At 48.4% G+C, this 21655-nt stretch overlaps 1 protein-coding gene across 2 annotated transcripts in view; it reads left to right on the top strand.

Moving 5' to 3' along the window:
- SUPT6H (SPT6 homolog, histone chaperone and transcription elongation factor) overlaps nucleotides 1-21487 on the top strand; it is a 30219-nt gene extending 8732 nt beyond the window's left edge. For both annotated transcript variants that reach the window (XM_056354045.1, XM_056353955.1), the window contains exons 6-37: nucleotides 209-293; nucleotides 694-967; nucleotides 2240-2341; nucleotides 2860-2976; nucleotides 3508-3597; nucleotides 4087-4229; nucleotides 4489-4640; nucleotides 5155-5253; nucleotides 5428-5557; nucleotides 5668-5818; nucleotides 6240-6394; nucleotides 6985-7180; nucleotides 7526-7665; nucleotides 7744-7861; nucleotides 8438-8514; nucleotides 8691-8826; nucleotides 9249-9386; nucleotides 9724-9891; nucleotides 10409-10536; nucleotides 11626-11833; nucleotides 12282-12429; nucleotides 12665-12807; nucleotides 13574-13714; nucleotides 14808-15003; nucleotides 15138-15376; nucleotides 15689-15802; nucleotides 16266-16390; nucleotides 16871-16983; nucleotides 17393-17470; nucleotides 17559-17725; nucleotides 19111-19298; nucleotides 19481-21487. In XM_056354045.1, coding sequence (XP_056210020.1) covers nucleotides 209-293; nucleotides 694-967; nucleotides 2240-2341; nucleotides 2860-2976; nucleotides 3508-3597; nucleotides 4087-4229; nucleotides 4489-4640; nucleotides 5155-5253; nucleotides 5428-5557; nucleotides 5668-5818; nucleotides 6240-6394; nucleotides 6985-7180; nucleotides 7526-7665; nucleotides 7744-7861; nucleotides 8438-8514; nucleotides 8691-8826; nucleotides 9249-9386; nucleotides 9724-9891; nucleotides 10409-10536; nucleotides 11626-11833; nucleotides 12282-12429; nucleotides 12665-12807; nucleotides 13574-13714; nucleotides 14808-15003; nucleotides 15138-15376; nucleotides 15689-15802; nucleotides 16266-16390; nucleotides 16871-16983; nucleotides 17393-17470; nucleotides 17559-17725; nucleotides 19111-19298; nucleotides 19481-19667 — 4646 coding nt within the window. In that variant the 3' untranslated portion in view covers nucleotides 19668-21487. The remainder of the gene's footprint in view (nucleotides 1-208; nucleotides 294-693; nucleotides 968-2239; nucleotides 2342-2859; nucleotides 2977-3507; nucleotides 3598-4086; nucleotides 4230-4488; nucleotides 4641-5154; nucleotides 5254-5427; nucleotides 5558-5667; nucleotides 5819-6239; nucleotides 6395-6984; nucleotides 7181-7525; nucleotides 7666-7743; nucleotides 7862-8437; nucleotides 8515-8690; nucleotides 8827-9248; nucleotides 9387-9723; nucleotides 9892-10408; nucleotides 10537-11625; nucleotides 11834-12281; nucleotides 12430-12664; nucleotides 12808-13573; nucleotides 13715-14807; nucleotides 15004-15137; nucleotides 15377-15688; nucleotides 15803-16265; nucleotides 16391-16870; nucleotides 16984-17392; nucleotides 17471-17558; nucleotides 17726-19110; nucleotides 19299-19480) is intronic.
- The last annotated feature ends 168 nt before the right edge of the window (nucleotides 21488-21655 follow it).

The following is a 21655-nucleotide window of genomic DNA, read 5'->3' as shown; positions in this document are numbered from 1 at the left end:
TGTGTCTGGAAGTTTGTTCTAGCTTGTTATTGTGGTTCAGGTGCCTGGAATGTCTGAGGTTGGTGTAGATGCCGTGGCCATCAGACAGCCAGCAGCAGCCAAAGCCTGTGGTGGAGGCTTGTAGTTGCGCTGGCTGAACTGAGCTTTGTCAGAGGTACCAGCTGAATATGCGAGTGTTCTGACCATTAAATCATTTTTCAATGTCCAGACATTGATGACTTCATTGTGGATGACGATGGACAACCTCTGAAGAAGCCAAAATGGCGAAAGAAGCTCCCAGGATACACAGATGCGTAAGTACTGATTGGAAATTTGCCTGGAGCCTTGAAAACAGTGCTCAGCTTACTTGATTCTTGGAACTGCAGAGTGATTCAGCTTGTGGTTGGATACCACTGGTCTCTTTCCCCAAAAGGAACCTGGTAAATTTAAACACGGATCTTTTAGTCTGTAATTTCTTAAATGTCTGACTCCTTCCTTTCTCCCCTGGATTTTTTTACAGGGATACCAAAACCAGTCCCTTAGAAGAGAAGTATTTGCATGTAAAACTCAGAGTTGTGTACCTGTCCATGATGATTTTTTTTTCCATTTTATCCATGATAAGCTTAGACTTGGGTGCTGTGGCCTCCCCTGTGTGGCTAGAAGGATGTTCGGTGAACTGCACAGTGAGGCTGAAGGATAGTTTTTGCCTTCCAGTGCTTTGCAGGAAGCCCAGGAAATCTTTGGTGTGGACTTTGACTATGATGAGTTTGAGAAGTACAATGAGTATGATGAGGAGATGGAGGAGGAGTACGAGTATGAGGATGAAGAAACAGAAGGGGAGACCCGTGTACGACCCAAAAAGACTGCCAAGAAGCGCGTCAGTCGGCGTAGCATCTTTGAGATGTATGAGCCCAGTGAGCTGGAGAGCAGTCACCTAACAGACCAGGACAATGAGATCCGCATGACAGACATGCCTGAGAGATTCCAGGTGAGGGATGAGGGTGCTAGTGTGCAAGCAGAAAGTGGTTCAGCTCCCACCGAGTACAGAAGGCCTGGGACCTGCAGGCCAGCTCTCACACCTGGCTGCTGGCTGGATTTTGGCATCTTTTTTTTTTTTTTTTCCGCCCCCCTCCCCCCTTCTTCTTTGAAGATTCCATCTGTCAAATGTATAGGCTAAAGCTCTGCATTCGGACATACCAGTGACGTTGTGAACTGTTCTAGCCGTGTAAGCCCGGGCTTAGCACTGGTCCAAGTTTCTCTTTGGCCACTGGGTGCCAGCGTTGCACTCCTGGAAGTGGTGCAGGGCTTGTGCTCTGCTGAGATGTCCTTTATGCTGGATCCTGTTTGGAATCCCTGCAGCCGTACCTCTGGATAGCAAGAGATACGGTGCCAGACAGGGTTTCTAGCCTGCCTGTATACCAGCCAACACATAACTGTTCATACAAGGTGTTTCTGTAACCCACTTTAATCCAAGTGACCGGGACACATGCTGCTGTCAACACCGAGTCCGGTTTGTGCTGCTAGGGATCATTCTGGTGTCTTGGATTTTTGTCTTAATTTTACCCTTTTTTCAGATTTTCACTGAACAGTTGATCTCCCTGTAGCATATGTTAATGTAATTCTGTGCAGAGGCTTGTTACCCTCCTTTGTAAAATGGAATGTCTGAAGCTGCCGGCTTTTCAGAAGGACCTTTTTTCCCATGCTAGCGTGCACAGCACAAGGGAATGCTGTTTGTAATGTCCTCTGACCATATGTGGCCCATTCAGACACTTTGTGATCTTCATGGATGTCAATGATGGTTAGAGCAGGCCTCCTGCAAGAGAAGTGGCTGAGACTAAATGCCCAGAGAGGGTTTGGAGCTGCTTTATGTTCTGCTTTTCTGTGGCTGCAGGAAGAAAAGTGATAACAAGGCTAGAACAGGCACAGACTGTTTGAAACAGAGGATGTAACTGCAGAGGGTTTGGGAGTCTGGTAGGAAATTGGGAGTACCCTAATTTGATTGTCACAAAAGATTTTGCACCGTTGCAAGCCTTTCCACAAGCCTTTGGCAGAATTGTTAGCTGCCTTTGCCTAGTGTAAAGCTGGTGCAGTTGCCTGTGCGCTCAGAAGCTGCAGACGTTGCAGGGCTGTCCTCAGCAAAGCTCTGTGGGTGTGGGGGGAACCTGGAGCTCAAAACAATAATTTCCAGGCTTCTTGAAAACATGGTAGTGCGAGCCCTGGTGTTGCACGTGCCTCTACTTATCTTGTTGCCTTTTCACAGCTGCGATCCATCCCAGTGAAGAGTGCTGAAGATGATGAGCTGGAAGAGGAAGCTGACTGGATTTATAGGAATGCATTTGCAACACCTACCATCTCCCTGCAGGTAAAGGTCTGACTATGCCTAGGACTTCTGTCCTAAGAGAACTTGAAGGTGCTGCAGATTTCCAGCCTTGAGACATTGTTCCAGGAGTCTGCTGAGAGGAATGTGGTGCCCAATACAATTTTCTTTCTGGTTTTCTGGTTTTGAGCAGGTCATTTAACATGCAGGTGTCTTCATTTTCGTATTTATAAAACAGGACAAAAAAGGAACACGGAGAACTTGCAGGAATAATTGTCAAGGATGATTGAAAAATCTCTGAGCCAGTGTGCACTTAGGGCTAAATTAGTATTAGCCATGATCTGCGTTTACACCATCTGTTACCTTGGCCAGGTGCTGCTTCTCTGTTTTCCTTTAAGCCCAGTCAGTGCTAGGATGCTTTTCTGTGGTAAAAAATCAGAGTGTGTACCTAAGCCTGCGTTCCCAGCTAACAAAAAGGACCACTGTTTTCCAGCTGTAGCCTGGGCTGGTCTTTTAGAGTCAGCTCAGAAATACAATCAACACAACACATTTCTTCTTTTTAGGAAAGTTCTGACTACCTCGACCGTGGGCAAGCCAGCAGCAGCTTCAGCCGCAAGGGGCCCAGCACCATCCAGAAGATTAAAGAAGCCCTGAATTTCATGCGGAACCAGCATTTTGAGGTAATTTACAACTCCGCTTCGTTGCCAAGATGAGGTCTGAGTGGCTGTCTCCTTATCCAGGCAGGATTAGCTGAGGGGCTGCTGGAAGCATTTGGGGCAGCAAACTAGAAGGGGCTGAGATACCATACCTGGTTGCCTCTCCTGTGACAAAACGGTGCTTCATTGGAAAGTGCAGCTCAACTGATGTGAGCTGTGGCAATGCAGGTTTTTAAGGCCTGTTTGGTGGTGCTGCTGATGTCCTATTTCCCTGATCCTGAATAAATTGATGCTAGATGAGGTGGAGGAGTTTCAGAGTCTCTTGAGCCTTGGTCAGTCCATTCAGCCTGTTCTCTGACGTGTTGCCTGATGTTGCAGAAGCTTTTTGGTCTATGTGGTATATTCTTTGATGGAACAGTCTTAAAGGCTGGGGTGTGGCTTGGTGCATATTCTACGCTGCTGCTCCATTAGCTTGTTCTCCCACATGGAACAGGAGGATTCTCTGGACTCCTGGCTGCCACAGCATGGTGGTAATGAGTCTTATTTTTGACCCAGGTCCCATTCATCGCCTTCTACAGAAAGGAGTATGTGGAGCCAGAGCTGCATATCAATGATCTGTGGAAGGTCTGGCAATGGGATGAGAAGGTGAGGAGTGTTTTCACTGCTTATCATCCCATCAACATTTAGCATATCTTCTCACCTAGCATTGATACTGTCAGCAGATTTTGTTTTGGCCTTGGAGACCTTGTGTGCTTTTCGTACCCTTGTGTTTTTGTACATTTGTTACCGTGTGGTGGTAAAGGGTTATCTGACAAAAGAGGATTCAAAACAGTCCTTCCCCTTCACCGAGTTCCTCTTGTGCAGTGACTTTTCCTGCAAGGAGTGCAGGTTTCTTCTCTACCATCAGGTAGATCCAAATCTTGATTTATGTTTTTTTTCTGTTAATATAATCCGTCTCCGAGATGAGATCTGCCACATTTCATATCTGGGCTCAACTGTGGGTGAAGATTTCAATGATTGTTTTTATATGACAAATATCCCAAGATCCTGGGAACCCCTATTTGGGAAGGGAAGAGACAGATGTGACCCACCATGATGGTAAGTTTGACTGCAGTTCTTTTGTTCTCATGTTAGTGGACTCAGCTGAAGATCCGCAAGCAGAACCTGACACGTCTGTTTGAGAAGATGCAGGCCTATCAGTATGAACAGATTTCTGCTGACCCAGACAAGCCCTTGGCTGATGGCATAAGGGCCCTGGATACTACTGACATGGAGAGGTATGGTGCCATGACCTTCTTACATTCATTCCAGAACAACTTAAAACGTGTGTTAGCTTGCCCAAACAGCATAGGCTCTCTGGCCGCTGCAGTGCATTGACGTTAGCCTCTACAAAGCCAGTAATGAGAAATATTTAAAATTCTTTTGGAAGATGAGCCCAAGCGCTCCTTCTGCCTGACCTGTACCAGAGCAGGTTCCTTGAGTGCTCTGACCACAGCTCAGCTTTGCTTTGACACAAGCTGGCTTTGCATGCCGTAGGTTGAAGGACGTGCAGTCCATGGACGAGCTGAAGGACGTGTATAATCACTTCCTGCTGTACTATGGGCGAGACATCCCCAAGATGCAGAATGCTGCCAAGGCTGCTCGAAAGAAGCAAAAGCGTATCCGAGAGGATGGTGAAGAGGAGGAAGGTTTGTCCCCAGATTTGATAGTCTCCTAACTGTGGGCTGGTTGAAAATCCTGGTTCAAAAGAATAGGAAGAAAGTTTGTTGAAAAGCCCGTGTGTTTGCACAGGGCATCTCTACTGTTAGTTTCTATCTCAAGTTAATCCCAGGTCTTCCAGGCATCTCTGAAAATTTTCAGTTTGCTGCACAAGGTGCTGCTTTCCAGTAGGCTGAATACCACCCCTCGTGGTGGGGGCCAAAGCAAGTATCAGCCACTTTGATGTGTGTTTTAATGTGCAGCCCAGAGATCCTGCTATTAAAACTGCAGAAGAGTGAAACTGCAAAGATAGCGTTTTCAGGGTATTTTTCTAAACCTGAAAAATGTTAAGGTTTACTGTGACCTTTGAGGTGTGTTTGTGGAATTTAGGGACTCTGTTGCATGATGGTAGGTTGTGTTTAATCCCTTTGCTGTGCTCCTGACACGCTGCAGTTGTGTGGATGCCTTTGTAAAGAGGCCTTGCTAAATATATCCTTCCCATAGGTGAAGGGGAGGATGCAGAAGATGATGAGCAGAAAGGGCCTGAGCTGAAGCAGGCTTCCCGTCGGGATATGTACACCATCTGTCAAACAGCTGGGCTGGGTAAGCGTTGCACTCTGTCATGCTGAGCTTGCAGTGGCCTAGCCCGCATGCTTTGCTGGGCGGTGTGGCTTACCTTTAGAAGGAGGACTGGTAGTTTTGCTCCGTGTAAGCTACAGTACCCTTGTCCTCATTGTTTTTGTGTTGTGTGGTTTTGGTGGTTTTTTGATTTACCAGATGGCCTGGCTAAGAAGTTTGGTTTGACACCTGAGCAATTTGGAGAGAATCTCCGAGACAGTTACCAGCGTCACGAGACAGAGCAGTTCCCTGCAGAGCCCCTGGAGCTGGCCAAGGATTATGTGTGTAGGTCAGTGCCGGGGAGGGTGTCTCCTTGGAGATCTTGCGGATGTGACACAAGGGAGGGGATCTCAGGGCATTCTCAGGCCCTAAACCTTCATGTTGCCTTTTTACTTTTAGTCAGTTCCCAAGCCCTGAAGCTGTGCTGGAAGGAGCCCGGTACATGGTGGCTTTGCAGATAGCCAGGGAGCCTTTGGTCAGGCAGGTCCTGAGACAGACTTTCCAAGAAAGAGCTAAAGTCAACATTTCACCAACCAAAAAGGGGAAGAAGGTAAGGACGGGAGCTCTGACTCCATGAGTCAACTCAGGGAAGGATCTAAATAACATAAAAATGCTCATTTTTGCATCTGGAAACTTCTCCCATGTCAGCGGCAACTATGAATAAATCTTGGAGCAGCATGTGAGCTGGGTGGTTGCAGAGGCCAGCTCAGCAGCATGCTGCATTTTTAGTCTCAGAGTTTCAGCAGATCTGATTCTTGCTGTTGAGACGTTGCCTTCAATTATTGGAATGGTCTCTGTTTCTCTGGGACTGGGAACGAATTCCACTGTGTCCTGCTGGGGAAGGAAATGCAGACTGGCAGGCGTAAGGGTGAGGGGGTATTGAATAAAAGCCATTGTCTGCTGCAGTAAACAGAAGGGTCTTTCTTTGTGAGTGCCCAGCATGCCTGCTGACTGTCTCTCCTCTCTCCCAGGATATTGATGAAGCCCACTATGCCTATTCCTTTAAATACTTGAAGAACAAACCTGTGAAGGAGCTGCGAGATGACCAGTTCCTGAAAATGAGCCTGGCAGAGGAGGAAGCGCTGCTCACTATAGATATCAGCATTGACATGAAAGGAGTGGAGGGGTGAGTCCTCACTGGCTCTGCCATCCATGCCTTGGCAGAGCTCATGCGTCCAGTGCTGTCACGCTGCTAGAGCTGCTCTGTAACCCAGACTGCTCCTGGAAGTCATGGCCTGATGGCTTCCCGCACCTTGAAGTCAAGCAGCCTCTCAGGGTCTTGCTTTTTTCTTCATCTTAATGAAAACCTTAGTTGACATCTGTCTTATTCATTTGGAGGCAAACTCTGAAGCCTTTAGGATTTTTGTGAAAGGCAGTGCTTGTTTCCCAGCCATCTTTGCTGTGTGCTTCTTGTTTTCTTCCCTGCACATCTGAGTAGCCACACTGTGCCCTATGGATGGGCTGGAGTGGCTGTGGGCTGCCCCATGTTGCACGGATCAGGCTTCTCTGTGCTGCGTTCAGCTGCGATCTGTCTAGCAGCATATCTTTTGCAGATAAAGGAGTGTTTGATGGGAGAATTGGCTCTTCTCTAAATTTTCCAGGCAGCTCCCTGAATCTGAGGTGCTGCTGTTACATCCCTGTGCAGGAATCTGCCAGTGGTGGTGTCAGTGCAGGCGTCTGGAGCCCTTCTGTATCTCCTCCTCTCATTTCTTGCAGTTACGGAAGTGACCAGACATACTTTGAGGAAATCAAACAGTTCTATTATCGAGATGAGTTCAGCCACCAGGTGCAGGAGTGGAATCGGCAGCGTACAATGGCCATTGAGAGATCCCTCAACCAGTTCCTCTACGTGCAGATGGCTAAGGAATTGAAGAACAAGCTGTTGGTGGAGGCCAAGGAGTATGTCCTCAAGGTGAGACAAGGGACGGGTGGGTTTGAGTCAGAGCTGGGGTTACAGGTGCAGACAGCCCTGCAGTGTGCTGGGGATAGCTGCTGACAGGCCGTACACAGGCTCTTGAAAAGGAGGAGAAGGCAGGCAGGGGTCTGAGTCTGATACTTTCCCGAGGATGGAGAGAAGAGCAAATATCCCAGTGGGAGGGAAGATGGGCTCCATGATACTGGAGAGCTTGTCCCAATCCTGGCAGAATATACTGGTTGCTGCCTTAAGCAGTCCACAACCTTCCCTCCGGAGAAGGGCTATGCCAAAACACCTGCAGTGGATTTTCTCACTCCTCTCCCCTCTTCTCTGTTCTGCCAGGCTTGCAGTCGGAAACTGTACAACTGGCTAAAAGTAGCTTCATATCGTCCTGATCAGCAAGTGGAGGAAGATGATGATTTCATGGATGAAAACCAAGGGAAGGGGATTCGGGTGCTAGGCATTGCGTTTTCCTCAGCCAGGTAGGAGGAAGGGAATTGCCTCTGGATGCATGTACAGCTTCAGCAGTCCTCCATGTCTGAGTGATCTCTTTTTGGCAGGGACCACCCTGTGTTTTGTGCCCTTGTTAATGGAGAGGGTGAGGTTACAGACTTCCTCCGATTGCCGCATTTCACAAAGAGAAGGAATGCCTGGCGTGAGGAGGAGAGGGAAAAGAAGGTAAGCCTTTGTACAGCTATTGTCAAGATGAATGTCTGCACTTTGCTTTTGGTACAGTACAATCCACTGTGGGCTGGAGGGAATAGTCAATCTGAAGACAGCTTGCTGTCACTCTTGCACATAAGAATACTGCCTTTTTCCCAATCTGTAATTGTTCTGGCACAAGGGAGTGGCAGGGCCTTGCCATTCCTGAGTTATGCTGTTTGGGGGTTTGTGAGCTTCTTTGGTCGCAGCTACTGAATTTTTCTCCCCTTTGCCTGATCACGTTATAATAGCAAAAGGCTGTGGGACCTGCTGGAGCTTGGGTCAGGATTTTGACTTCCATTCCCTACTTGCACTGATTTCCTGTAACACCAGAGTGTGATGCCATCAGTCTTTCCTCTGCAGAGCTTTCCTGTTTGTCCTTACGGTGGTCCTGAGCTGCAAAGCTGGCTTGTGGAAAAGACGTTCAGTTGTGTTCATGTCAGTGGCAGTGGGGGGAGGATTTGCCCTGTGAAATAGGAACCAGGACTGGTAGCTAGCTCAGTACAGAAACCCTCTAGCTTTTCTACTGTGACCTGTCGCTTGCCTTTCCAGGCCCAGGATATTGAAACCTTGAAAAAATTCCTCTTGAACAAGAAGCCTCATGTGGTGACAATTGCAGGCGAGAACAGGTCAGTCTTTGTGTTCCTTCCACTTCCCAGTCTCTTTGCAGTCCTTTCCTCATGCCTGTCCAGATTTCACTCTTTCTGTCTGTGGTGTGAGATAACCTGTTGGGGTCATCTCCCTAAGTGATTCCAGGACCCAGCTTTGCACTGTTCCCTCAATCCCCATGGTCATCTCTCCCTAGGGATGCTCAGATGCTGATGGAGGATGTAAAGAGGATTGTTCATGAGCTGGATCAAGGGCAGCAGCTGTCCTCTATTGGAGTGGAGCTGGTGGACAATGAATTGGCCATCCTCTACATGAACAGCAAGAAGTCTGAGGTGAACCTTCTGTTATTCCATCTATCCCTTAGCCTGTCACTCAGCTCTGCTGTCTCATCCTCCATTTGTTGCGCTGGCCCTACCTTGCGTATCTGCTGCCTCATGTGTTCCATCTAGATGGTGACAGACTGATCTTTGGATCAAGGCAAAACATCTTATTTAGGCTTCCCTGAAGACATCAGCAACAGCAGATTTACAAAGTAGATATTGATGTAGTCTGAAATGAATCTTGCTCAGCTAAGTGAATGATGTTGTTTCATTCCTAGTTGTGGCAGAGCTCCTGGCAGCCTTTGACCTCAGCTCTCCTTTGCCCAGAGCACCAAATACTTCCCTTGTTCCAATCCACGATGTCTCTTTGCTACTTGTGCTACAAAGTGCGAAAACACCATCAGGGTTTTCCCTAATTTTCTGGCCTCTTGCAGAATGAGTTCCGGGATTACCCACCTCTGCTGCGTCAAGCAGTCTCCCTTGCTCGCCGCATTCAGGACCCCCTCATAGAGTTTGCCCAGGTCTGCAGCTCCGATGAGGATATTCTCTGCCTGAAACTCCACCCTCTGCAGGTAACTTTTCCTTGTGAGATCCTTGGGCAAGCAAGATCCTTCTCTGCAATAGAAAGTGTCCTGGGAGGCTTGGGACAGTTTGCTGTCAAAGAAAAGTATTCCAAGTTGAGCTGGTCTAAATTTTGCCTGTTCTATGCCATATTCAGTCTACGTGGCCCCTTTTGGTTTTTTACCTCCTTTAGCTCATTTGCCTCCTGCTTTTAGGCTGTTCTCAGGGGTAACTCTGAGGTGCAGTACAGCTCCTGAGACCCAGTGTGTTGTATTTTTGGCTCAGCTTGCTTATGGCAAAGTGTTGCACGCATCTCCTTGTGAAACTAATGCCTCTCCTTTCTGTCAGGAGCACGTGGTGAAGGAGGAACTGCTGAATGCCCTCTACTGTGAATTCATAAATCGTGTGAATGAGGTGGGAGTGGATGTCAATCGGGCGATTGCTCACCCTCACAGCCAGGCTTTGCTGCAGTACGTGTGTGGCCTGGGACCACGCAAAGGCACTCATCTGCTAAAGGTAAGGAGGTTTCTGTCCCTGCCTACAAAAAATAATGCATCACCAATAATGTGTGAGTTGGCCCGATGGCAGTGCTGATACAAGATGAGTCAGGGTCCCGTGTGCCAGATGCAGCTGACAGCTCCGTTGACATGAGTTTTAGTATGTGTTATCTCACTGCGCCTAACCCTGAAGCTACGCATGGATTAATGTCCTGAGATAGACCCAAGCAGCTCACCAGATCCATCAGTCCTAGCTAGCTCCTGAACCCACAGGAACGGATGCACTGTTACAGTATCAAGGCACCTCCATACTGTAGAAAACACGAGGCAAAAAGCCAACACTTTTCCTGAGAGCTGGAGCTGTTCCATGTGAAATCAGCTTTCATACGATGTCAAGACACAGGCAGGGAGCAACAATTTGAGTTGTGATAGGACTATGTCAGATGCTTTGAACACTGCAGTGTCCAGCGTGCTGCTTTTTGTGGAGAACCCTTCTGTTCGAATGGCAAAGTTTATACTATTACTTCTGTCTCCAGATCTTAAAACAAAACAACACACGTCTGGAGAACAGGACCCAGCTGGTTACGATGTGTCACATGGGACCCAAGGTGTTTATCAACTGTGCTGGCTTCATCAAGATTGACACAGCATCACTGGGTGATAGGTGAGTATTGGGTTGCATTCAGTGTCGTACGTGGTATGGTGTTAGCATGAGTGACAGGCTGAAGCAGTCTTGTTTGATGGAGTCCACACTCCCAGGAGTTTCTGTGTGGCCCTTCTGATTTCTGGCCAAGTTCAGGTATCGTTGGTTATTAATCTGATTCTTAAGGGCAGCACAGCAGTGTGAGCTGCAGAACATTAATTTTATAGCTTGCTATGGTTTGAAAGACTCGTGGTGGTCAAGAGGAACTAAAATAAAACAATTGTTCCCTAACGTAGTTGTCATGGATGTCTGTCAGTAACCCCTGTGCGCTTTAGCTTGGTTTCTGCCTAGTCCTAGCAACAGTGTTTTATTTTTCTAAAGTTTCAGACGTTAGGAATAACTTGGGAATTTAGCTACCTCTGAAACTAGTAGCAATACTAGGAAGTTTGTAGAGCATTAGGTTACTGATAACTAAACAAGAGAGAAGTGTCTGGAGGACAGCAGTGATGTGGTTTCTAAATCTGACTGCTTTGCACCGAAGGGTCACTTGTTGGAAACGTGCTTTCTCTAGGGCTGGCCCAGTATCCTTTTTGCCTTTGAAAAGCAGTCTGAGAAAGGGCACCTGGCTGAATCCTTGTGCTGAGTGACCCAACCCTGCTACATCCCTGGTTTTTGCAGGATACAAGTCCCAGAGATGCAGAGGGCAAAGTGTAGCCTCATCCAAACAGCTAGATGCAGATGGCTTCACTGCCAGGTGGCAACACTGAATTTGTATGAGGAGAGAAACTGTGGAGAGGTGTGTGCTCAGAGGGAAGCTGTAGTACGCAGAGTGATCAAATCTACCTAGCATCTAAAATGCCTGGCTGTATCTTTGAAGAGCAGGATATGCAGACTGGAATTTGTCATGTCTGTCTTTGGCTCCTGTTGACTTAGCAAAGAAGTCGTCATTCTGTCCTTTGTGGAGTGGTTTGTTCCATGGAGGGCAGCAGTGGCAAAACAGCCGCGCAGCCAGTAGTGGTCTTCAACAGCATGTTTTGTTACTGAGCTGAAGGAGGTGACTCTGGAACCTTTCAGAGTCCTTATCTGAACATTGCTTTGGTTTTATTTCAGTACTGATTCCTACATTGAAGTCCTAGATGGGTCTAGGGTCCATCCCGAAACCTATGAATGGGCAAGAAAAATGGCAGTGGATGCCTTAGAATACGATGAGTCGGCAGAGGACGCTAATCCTGCAGGAGCTCTAGAGGAGATCTTAGAAAACCCTGAGCGTCTGAAAGACCTGGATCTCGATGCCTTTGCTGAAGAACTGGAAAGACAGGTGCAGTGGGGGTTCCTGGTGCTGAGAAACAGATGGGAAGCTCTGCTGTCCAGCTTGGTTTCTTATGTTTTATAGCTGGTGACCCTTATCTATTTTAGGAGCTGAGTACTTAGCTGTTGCCATTGTAAAATGTATGAAAAGCCATGATGAGTATTCAGTGTCTGACAATGGCATGTAGTAAATGCTTACAGAAAGTACACTTGGGGCTGAAGGAAGAAGGAGGCAGGAGACAGTAATTAGATCATTTAAGGTACTCTACATGAAATTATCTTTTGACCTCTTCAACATCCCGTGACTGAGTTCCAGAGTTTGATGGTACCCTGTGTATTCCTCTTTTTTTAAAATTTGCTGGTATAAAGTTCCTTATGTTCTTTTGTAACTTATACTGAATTCCCTACTCACCTCCTTCCTGCTGCTCATGGCTTTATATCCTTTGAATACCATGCAGGGCTACGGTGACAAGCATATCACTTTATATGACATCCGAGCTGAACTAAGCTGCAGATACAAGGACCTGAGAACCCCATACCGTTCTCCAAACACAGAAGAGGTCTTCAATATGCTGACCAAAGAAACTCCAGAGACTTTTTATATAGGTACGTCCCTGGTTTCTGTCACCCTAATTTGACTTAGGATGTGGGGCAGAGGGATCTTGGTGAGTGTGATGATGTGATGGTGCTATGGCTGCGTGTGCATGAAACAGCTTTTCTGGTACCCACGTAGTCTTCTAACACCTTCATGCACAACCGCCTTAGATAAAGGGAGCTGCCGAGCCCTGCAGCTGGCATGCAGTTTTTCATTCTTTCCTTCTCCTCTGCCATCACACCTCAGGTAAAATGATCATCTGCAACGTGACTGGGATAGCCCACAGGCGGCCACAAGGAGAAAGCTACGACCAGGCAATACGGAACGATGAAACTGGCCTTTGGCAGTGTCCTTTCTGTCAGCAGGATAACTTTCCAGAGCTCAGCGAGGTGGGGCTGCTTCTCCAAACGGGCCTGCCTTTGTCAGGAGTCTGATATTGATGGGCTTGAGGGTTTTGTAGGGTTCTTGGGAGACAAGGTATCAGAGCCAAGATTGCGTTTGCAGTGCCCCAGGATCCCAATCTGAATGTGGCCTTTGGCTGCAAATACAATCTGTTCCACTTGTGACTAATTGCTTCAGTATAGATTTGACAGGTCCTTTATGGCTGCATTATGGATTTTAGTGAACCAGGCTAGGAGTGAAATGGACCTGGGGCTAAGCTGACCAATTCTTTGCAAATACATAAAGCAGGCTTGTTCATGATCTGGGATTGTGTTTTACGCAGAGGAACGGCCTGTGACACTGAGAACAGAAGGTTGTTCTGCCACCTTCTCAATTTTAAGAACTTATCTGGGCTCCCTGCTGCTTAATGCAGCTGTACTTGAGGTCTCTTCTAAGCACTGCTGAATTCCAGACTTGGTAATCCATGACTTTAAAACCCTATAGTGTTGATTAGAAAGCCGCCCTAGCTGCAGGCTTGTGTTCAGGGTCTAAAAATGTTCTGACCTTCCTGGTTGCAAAGGAAGCCGAGCAAAACTGACGTAGTAAGATTGCATTACTGGGTAGCATTCATTGAAGTCCTCTGTCCCCTGCCCTTCCACATGTCTCTGCTGGCTGTACCAGTTTGCTGACACAGCTTTTAGACTTGTTTGAGTGTGAGCTGCCGGGGCTATTTTGTTTCCATGCTGAATGACCTTTACTTTTGCCTTGCTCAAGGTTTGGAACCACTTTGACAGCGGTTCCTGCCCAGGTCAGGCCATTGGAGTGAAGACACGTCTGGATAATGGCGTCGCTGGCTTCATCCCAACAAAATTTCTTAGTGATAAGGTGGTCAAGCGCCCAGAAGAAAGGGTGAAGGTATGAAAGCAGTGGATTTTCACATATCCAGCAAGAGCTGGAAGAGCCTGGAGCCAATACCAAAGATTCACAGTTTGGTTAATAACACTTCCCTAAATGACTTTTCAAACCATATTTTTATTTAAGGACTTTAAATCGGCAGCAAGTTCAGGTTCTGGTTAGTGTCCTTTTGCCACAGTGCAAATCTCTCTTGGCAGCTGGTGAGAACCATGTTAATCAGTTAACGTGTTGCACTGCAGGAGGATTTATTATTGTCTGGCTAAAGTCTGGGTTTAGGAGACCAGAAGGCATTCTAATGCAGAGCTGCCCTTTGTTTCTGGCTTTCTAAAGAGTTCATGGAACTGCCTTTGGATATGCAAGGGTCACTTTCCCTCTCTCATGGCTTTTTCTTCTGTGTTAATTCATTTGTGGGGGTCATCAGAGTTACTGGTCTTGCTCAGGACAAGGACCGAGGTTCTGAAAGAAACAGAATCGTGTATTTTTATCACATGATAAAATAGAGGTTTAACATCTTTGCTGTCTTTTGTGGTCCCCCTGACAGTCCATGCAGGTGATGGATATTTCTGTAAGATCAGAGGTCTCTCAGCATTTCTTTAAAGAGTCGTTAACTTCAGCACGGTTAACTGGACTAAGACATTGCAGTTTTTGTGGTGGTATTTTCTGTTTCCCATTTTGTTGAAGCAGTGCTTTGGGTATCTTTCACTCTGTTTCTGAACAGACTTAACTGCTTTCTTGCAAATCTTTAGGTCCAGTTTTGCTTCTCCCATTGTTAAAGATATGTAAAATAGTAAATTTAATTGTCCTCAGCTTCCAGACATGCAGTTTTCTATGTGGTACGGGGCATAGATAGTAGACATGCTGGACAACTGCCCATTTTTCCTTTAATCTCTTTTAATTCTACTCATCTTGGGGATCAGTTGATTTTTGGTTTGTATAGAAGGATCATTTTTAAAGGTTGCATCACTCTGAAGTAGGTGAGGTCATTTGTACCTCCTTATTGGCAGCGTGACTCCCCACAGATTGCTCTGTAGAGCAGGGAGGCTGGCATATCAGCCGGAGCTGCTGATCAGCTTTGCTTGCCCCTCTCCTGTAGGTGGGAATGACCGTTCACTGCAGGATCATGAAGATTGACATTGAGAAGTTCAGTGCAGACCTCACCTGCAGGACCTCAGACCTGATGGATAAGAACAATGAGTGGAAACTGCCTAAAGACACCTACTATGACTTTGACTCTGAGGCAGCAGATCACAAACAAGAAGAAGACCTGAAAAGAAAGCAGCAGCGGACAAGTGAGTCTTGATTTTTCTCTTCCCTCATAATGCCAGCCCTCCCAGGATGCTTCAGGAGAGTAAGCACAATTAGACATATTGCTGCAACAAAGCAGTTCCTCTTGGAAGCCTAAACACTCCGCTTTGTCCCCTAGCGTACATCAAGAGGGTAATCGCTCACCCGTCGTTCCACAATATTAGCTTCAAACAAGCCGAGAAGATGATGGAGACCATGGACCAAGGGGATGTGATTATTCGGCCAAGTAGCAAAGGGGAGAACCACCTGACTGTCACCTGGAAGGTGAACGATGGGATTTACCAGCATGTGGATGTCCGAGAGGAGGGTAAAGAGAATGCCTTCAGCCTGGGCTCCACGCTTTGGATTAACACAGAGGTAAGAGCCCTGCAGAGCATGCCTGGGAAGGAGCTGGTGGGGAAGGCGAAGTACCTATTTGGCAGGGGCAGGTTGATGCAGCCTTTCTGTCCTTGCAGCTGCTTTCAGACTGTTGGAGAGTAACATTCATTGCTGTTCTCCAGATTCTTAGACAATACTCAGGTCTTTTGTTGTTGTTGTTTGGAGATGGGGGTTGTTGTTTCTCAAAGCATCCACTCTTGCTGTGCAAAATGGGTGGCTGACAGCTGTATACTAGAATAAGAGTTCCTCATCACGCACTCTAAATATCTCTTTAAATGTGTTTGTTCAAAGGAATTTGAAGACCTGGATGAAATTGTTGCTCGCTATGTCCAGCCAATGGCTTCTTTTGCCAGAGACCTGTTGAATCACAAATACTACCAGGACTGCAATGGTGGAGACAAGAAGGTAAGCCTGTCCCGGGATGTGGTAGCTTCTGTAGGAGATATAGGAGCTTTATATAAATTCCTTTGTCTCAGGACAGGCCTTAAACTCTGATCTTCCTCTTGTCACTTGGGCCTTGGCATTCGCTTTCCAGCTGCAGGTCTCAAGGGCATTCTGTCTGGGAGCACTGGAGTTAGGAGAGCAATGGGAATATGGTGTGTGCTACAGCAGTGTACCAGAGTAGCAAAGGGGGTTGCCCTGTCAGCAAGTATCAGTGAAAGTAATTGGCTTTCTGTGACCTGGTGACGTTTGTGCACCAACCTTGCACGGAAACGGTGTCATTGGTGGTTCCTGTTGGATTGGTAGCATCGGGGCTGGGGGGAAGAAGGGCTCACCACAGCATGGAGGGAGATATCCGTTAGGTTCTGTGGGTTGCTGAAAATGTAGGCTCTCCTTGAGCATTTCTCTTCTTTCTCTTTCTAATTAGAAACTGGAAGAGCTGCTGATAAAGACCAAGAAAGAGAAGCCAACATTTATTCCCTACTTTATCAGTGCATGTAAAGATCTGCCTGGCAAATTCCTCTTGGGATATCAGCCTCGAGGCAAACCAAGGTGAGAGACAAGCCCAGCATCTGCAGCTCAGTACTGCCAGTACCACACCTCAGCTTATTTCTGCCAGTTTTCTTTCCAGCCCTGTCATTATCCCCATAAGCCATGCCTCCCCTTACGCAGGGTTTGTGCTCCTAAGAGTAGAGGACCTATGTCTAGCGGGAAATTTCACCCAGGAGACTTCTGTGTTTCTAACCAGCTGGCTGCTACAAGCAATACTGCCCTGTGCACAGAGTGTCACAAGAGTATAAGCAGTGATTGATAGATTTTGCATGGAAAGGCATGGTATTTGGAGCAATGGTTTGAAAACAAAATGAAACTGTCTTGGATAGGTCTATCTGTTCGTTTTGAGTACAGCCATTGACTGAATTTGTAGGTGTTCTGACTGTGACCTGTTAGTGTGAGGGTGCTGTACAGTGGCAGATATGGCCCTGAAGCAGCCTGTAATCTCTTGTGCTCTCCTGCATTCACTGCTCCTCACAGGATAGAGTATGTGACAGTGACCCCAGAAGGATTCCGCTACCGAGGCCAGGTCTTCCCTACTGTGAATGGACTTTTCCGATGGTTTAAGGATCATTATCAGGACCCTGTTCCAGGTGAGCACCCCAAAACTTGAGTGACTCGGCTGTTTCCTGGGCATCACACAACAGGGACAGTTATAAAAGGACAATTTCACGTTCTTTGTCCCTGAAGTGTATCCTAGGACTTTCTACATGTGGGATATTTCAAAGAAACACTCAAGTGTTTGGCTTCTGTGGACCTACTGGGAGCTTTTCTGAGAGCTAATCTTTCAGCCAAGTGGGCCATGGGGCAAAGACTGGATTTGTCCCTTTCCTCTCCCTGAGCCTCCCCAGCCATACAATCCTGCACATGCCATTCCCTGGTGACGTGGTAGTATCTTGCCAATAGCACTCTTGCCTGTACTTTTTCAAATCCCAAGTTTCAGGCCAATAGCTGCTCTTCTAGGAAAGCTCATCTATTTCTCTTGGTTTGTATTTTACACAGGTATTACCCCCAGCAGCAGCAGTCGGACCAGGACTCCAGCCTCCATTAATGCTACTCCAGCTAACATTAACCTGGCAGGTCAGTGCAGACCTTTCCTGGTTGGAATCCAGATACAAGCTCCTTCTCCAGGCTCTGCTTTGTCTAACGTGATGGGTCTTTCTTGCAGACCTGACCCGTGCAGTGAACGCTTTACCACAGAACATGACCTCGCAGATGTTCAGTGCCATCGCTGCTGTGACGGGCCAGGGACAGAACCCAAATGCCACCCCTGCGCAGTGGGCATCCAGCCAGTATGGCTATGGAGGCAGCGGAGGCGGCAGCAGCGCATACCACGTACGTGTCCCTTAAGTTGTTGAGAGGAGATGCTGCGTGGCTTCTCCTTGCTGCTAGAAACCATCCCAGAAGGGCTCCGCTGGGAGCCTGGGAACATCCAGTCCCAGGACCATCCTGGGAACATCCAAAGTTGTGTGTTTGTGGTGCTGCACAAGGGAGCCTGGCCGGATTCTTGGACCAGGTGGCTTCTTGCTTCCTGTGGCTGAGGAAATGAGGCATGTAATACAGCCCTGCTCTGGAGAGAGTTGAAGCAAGTAGCAAATTGCTTTGGCCCCCAAGGCATGTGGCAGGGTGGAGAGGCGGGATCCAGCGGTGAGGGTGCACAGCCTTCTGATTGTGCCCCTGAACTGGCAACGTGAGCTGCCAGTGGAAGAGATTAGCTGTGAAACTATGTGCTGAGTTTGCAGGGATTTTCAGCTCAGCGTGCTAATCTCCGAGCTGCACCGGCAGGCGAACACCTCAGCCTGACTGAACACCCAGAGGCTTTGCAGGGAATAAGATGGAATTGGACAGTTTCAGCTCATGCTGAGGCCTTTCCTCATGTGTGCTGGTGCCTGCCTGCTCCCCGCCTGTGCTGCCAGCTCCCCAGCTGCCACCAAGGCTAAATCCAGCTGCAGAAGGGCTGAGGTGCCCGGGTACAAAAAGCACGCTCAATATTGGAGAGACCTAGCGAAGAGGTGCTGCAAGACGAGACTTGCAGGGAGGAGGGATCCTCTTTTAGACCACCTTGGGAGGCTTTCTGGAGTTTGGCACAGGAAACGCTGAGCTGGAGATAGGCAGGGACTGTGGATAACCCAGTGTATTAATCATCAAGACAATCTGAAGAAAAGGGAGGTGAACGCTGGGAGGCAAAGAGACTAAGCACTCAGTTGGGCAAGCAGTGAGACAGCCAGCTTGGGATATGGGAGGGAGCCATCTCGGGAGCTGCTGCGCCACCTTTGCAGCCCACAGGGGAGGGATTTGTCTGTTCTTCATGCCCACTGTTGGACATAATTTCTGCTAGCTTGCCCCAAGTGTCTCTTGTGCCCATCTCTTGCTTGATTTAAGCATCTCCCCTTGTACCCTGTGTGGGGTGAACAAGGCAGGCAGGCTGTGGTGGCCCTGCTGACCTAGGTTGGGTGGGTGATCGGGGACTCTCAGGGGAACAACTGGCCTGTGCTCAGCAGGGTGTTGCTCCTTCTGCCCTGCAGCCCCCCATTCCCTGGGCAGTGGTCACTGCAAACCTCTCCTTGCCCAGGCGAGGGGCTCCAGCAAGGCCAGCAGTGTGCAGCAAGGGCATGCAGCAGCCTCCGGGGCGAGTGGGGCAGTGCAGAGCATGCCAGGGCTCTGCCCCGCAGCCTGGCTGGGTTTGCCCTCTGCCCCCTAACAGTGTCTGCTCTCTGCAGGTTTTTACGACTCCAGCACAGCAACCAGTGGCCACCCCTCTGATGACCCCCAGCTACTCCTACACTACTCCCAGCCAGCCGATTACAACACCCCAGTATCAGCTCCAGGCCAACACCACACCCCAGTCCACCCAGTCCCAGACACAGTCACAGCCATCATCCAGCTCCAGGCAGAGGCAGCAGCCAAAGTGAGTGGCTCCAGCGCTGTGTGCGTGTACCTGTCTGTGTCCCGTCTCGATTGCTTTTGTTGATTTGTGTGGAACCAGCGTGGTGGGGTTACCTTGCACCTTCTTGCGCGGGACCCCCGAGGGGAAAGGGCAGGGAAGCTCTCCCACGAGTGTGTCTCACCTTCTTGCCCGTGTCATTGCAGGACCAATAGTCACGCTGCGATTGACTGGGGGAAGATGGCCGAGCAGTGGCTCCAGGAGAAGGAGGCTGAACGGAGGAAACAGAAGCAGCGGCTGACGCCTCGCCCATCTCCCAGCCCCATGATCGAGAGCACACCCATGTCCATCGCTGGGGATGCCACACCGCTGCTGGATGAGATGGATCGATAGGCCATGCTGGACCTGACCCATAATCTCCACTCCCTTTTCTAGGAAGGGGAAGGGAGAATGAACAGTTGAAAACAATTTCCATTTCCTTAGCCCCGTAACTCCTGTTTTATACGTCGTGAAATGGTGGGAAGTGACTCTTGGTGACATGCACCTGAGCAAATAAATAGACTTGGCAGGGCTGGTCTAAATATATATACTATATATATATATAAATATATCATAGGAAGGGACGTTGCAGCGGCCTTTGCATTCCAGGCCCTGGTTCACCACTTTGGAAGCTTGGTAAAGTAATTATGAGGTCAAACGAGTCTGTCCTTGTACATCCACAGCAGTCTGCTTTCACTGCAAAGACTACGAAGCAAACGTAGCTGAAAGTGCAGACCATCGGCCTGCAGCGAGCCTGTTTCATTTGGATTCTCCCAAACCCTGACTGTCACCTCTCCTTGTCCTGAGAGCACAAGCAAAGGCACGGGGGTTGTGACAAGCAAACTGGAGTTCTCAATAAGTTTCTGTTGTTGTTTGCTCTATGTTTTTGTGTGTAACAGGCTCTGCAGAGTCTGTGCCAACCCCCAGCTGTGCTCGTAGGGGTCTAGCACAGCAGCTCTGGGGCTCGGGGTCTTGCCAGAGAGAAATCCAGCTGTCATACCAAAGGCTTGCTCTATCCTCTGGCTTCTTTTGGAACAATATTTATTTAGTTTCGATTTTTTTTTTTTTTAATCAGACTGCGAAGCAAAATGCCAGCTAATGGCATCTTTCTCCAATGTGGGACAGACACATGGACTAAAACACTGCAAGAGCAGCTGCTCCTGGGGTGGAGAACACGAAGCAGCCAGGAGTGCATGGCATCCTCCTCCATACCTGCTTAACACTGCCCAGTTGTAACCAAGAAGGGTGAATAAATTGTGTTTCTACTGAACGCTAGTTGAGAGGTTTTCTGCCTGCACCCTGTGCTGCCTCTCCTCTTAGCGATGGATTTGCTTAGAAGAGGAGCCCAGCAGTGAACGTCGATGCTCCTTCTTCCTTTGTTGCTTGGAGTTGCCCTCTATGCGCTGAAACTTTCACAGAGAAGCTGATTAAAAAAATAACGTTTTGTTTTGAATGCATTGTATAGAGACATCACGCCACCACCCGGGGCACCTCCCGGAGGCCTGTGTCCCGCTAGCTGGGAGGGACTGGGGGCACTGGGAGAGGGGCAGAGACTGCAGAGAACTTGGGTTGTGTCAGAAACAGACCGTTGCGGTATTGCAGAGCGACTGGCAGCGCCGAGAGCCATTTCTGAACTGGAAAGTTCCTGCTGCACACACTTTCCTCTCTCCTGCATCATTAGTAGGGATTTTCTGTGGAAGCAGAGTCTTTGTTCCTTCCAAGGGCTCCTGGTCAGCCTCTTCTCGCTAGGAAAGGAGCAGGAACAGCAGATCTTAAGAAACAAAGGTCTCTTTTTGCATGTAAATGCTCCTGAAGAATGGCAGCAACCCAGGAGACAAAGCAAAGCTGTTTCCACAGAGACACGCAGGTCTTACTCCCTCGCCATCTCCTCGGCAGTACTGGGGGGCTGACACAGCCCTGTGCCCCCCACCCCTGCGACCAGGCGGGCCCGCGGCTGCCGGAGGTTGCAGGTGTACTAACCTCACGCTGTTTGTTTTTTTTATTTTATGAAACTGTATTTTGGGATGGGAATTTGACTGGGAGCAGCTACTTAACCAGGAACGTGTCAGACCGATAGAGGGGGAGGCGAATTGTGCGTTGTCCGCTCCTTTTTGGCTGTCTTTGGTTTTAGTTTTCCCTTACAGTCAATAAAAAAAAATATCTACTTTTGGGAAGCCGCCCACATGCCTCATGCCTCCTGCGGTGACACTGTGGTGGCCGCAAGGACTTTGTACCCATTAGTAGTGCTTGGGAGGGTGCGATGCCTCGCTACAACCTTGGTGTTTCCCCCTCTCCTCCGCAGGCTCTTTTGGTCCACTTATTTCAGGGATTTGGGATCCCGC

This window comes from Falco biarmicus, chromosome 1, assembly GCF_023638135.1.
Source record: "Falco biarmicus isolate bFalBia1 chromosome 1, bFalBia1.pri, whole genome shotgun sequence".
NCBI classification, from domain to species: Eukaryota; Metazoa; Chordata; class Aves; order Falconiformes; family Falconidae; genus Falco; species Falco biarmicus.
Note: the sequence above shows the minus strand (reverse complement) of the source record. Positions and strands in the feature narration are given on the sequence as shown.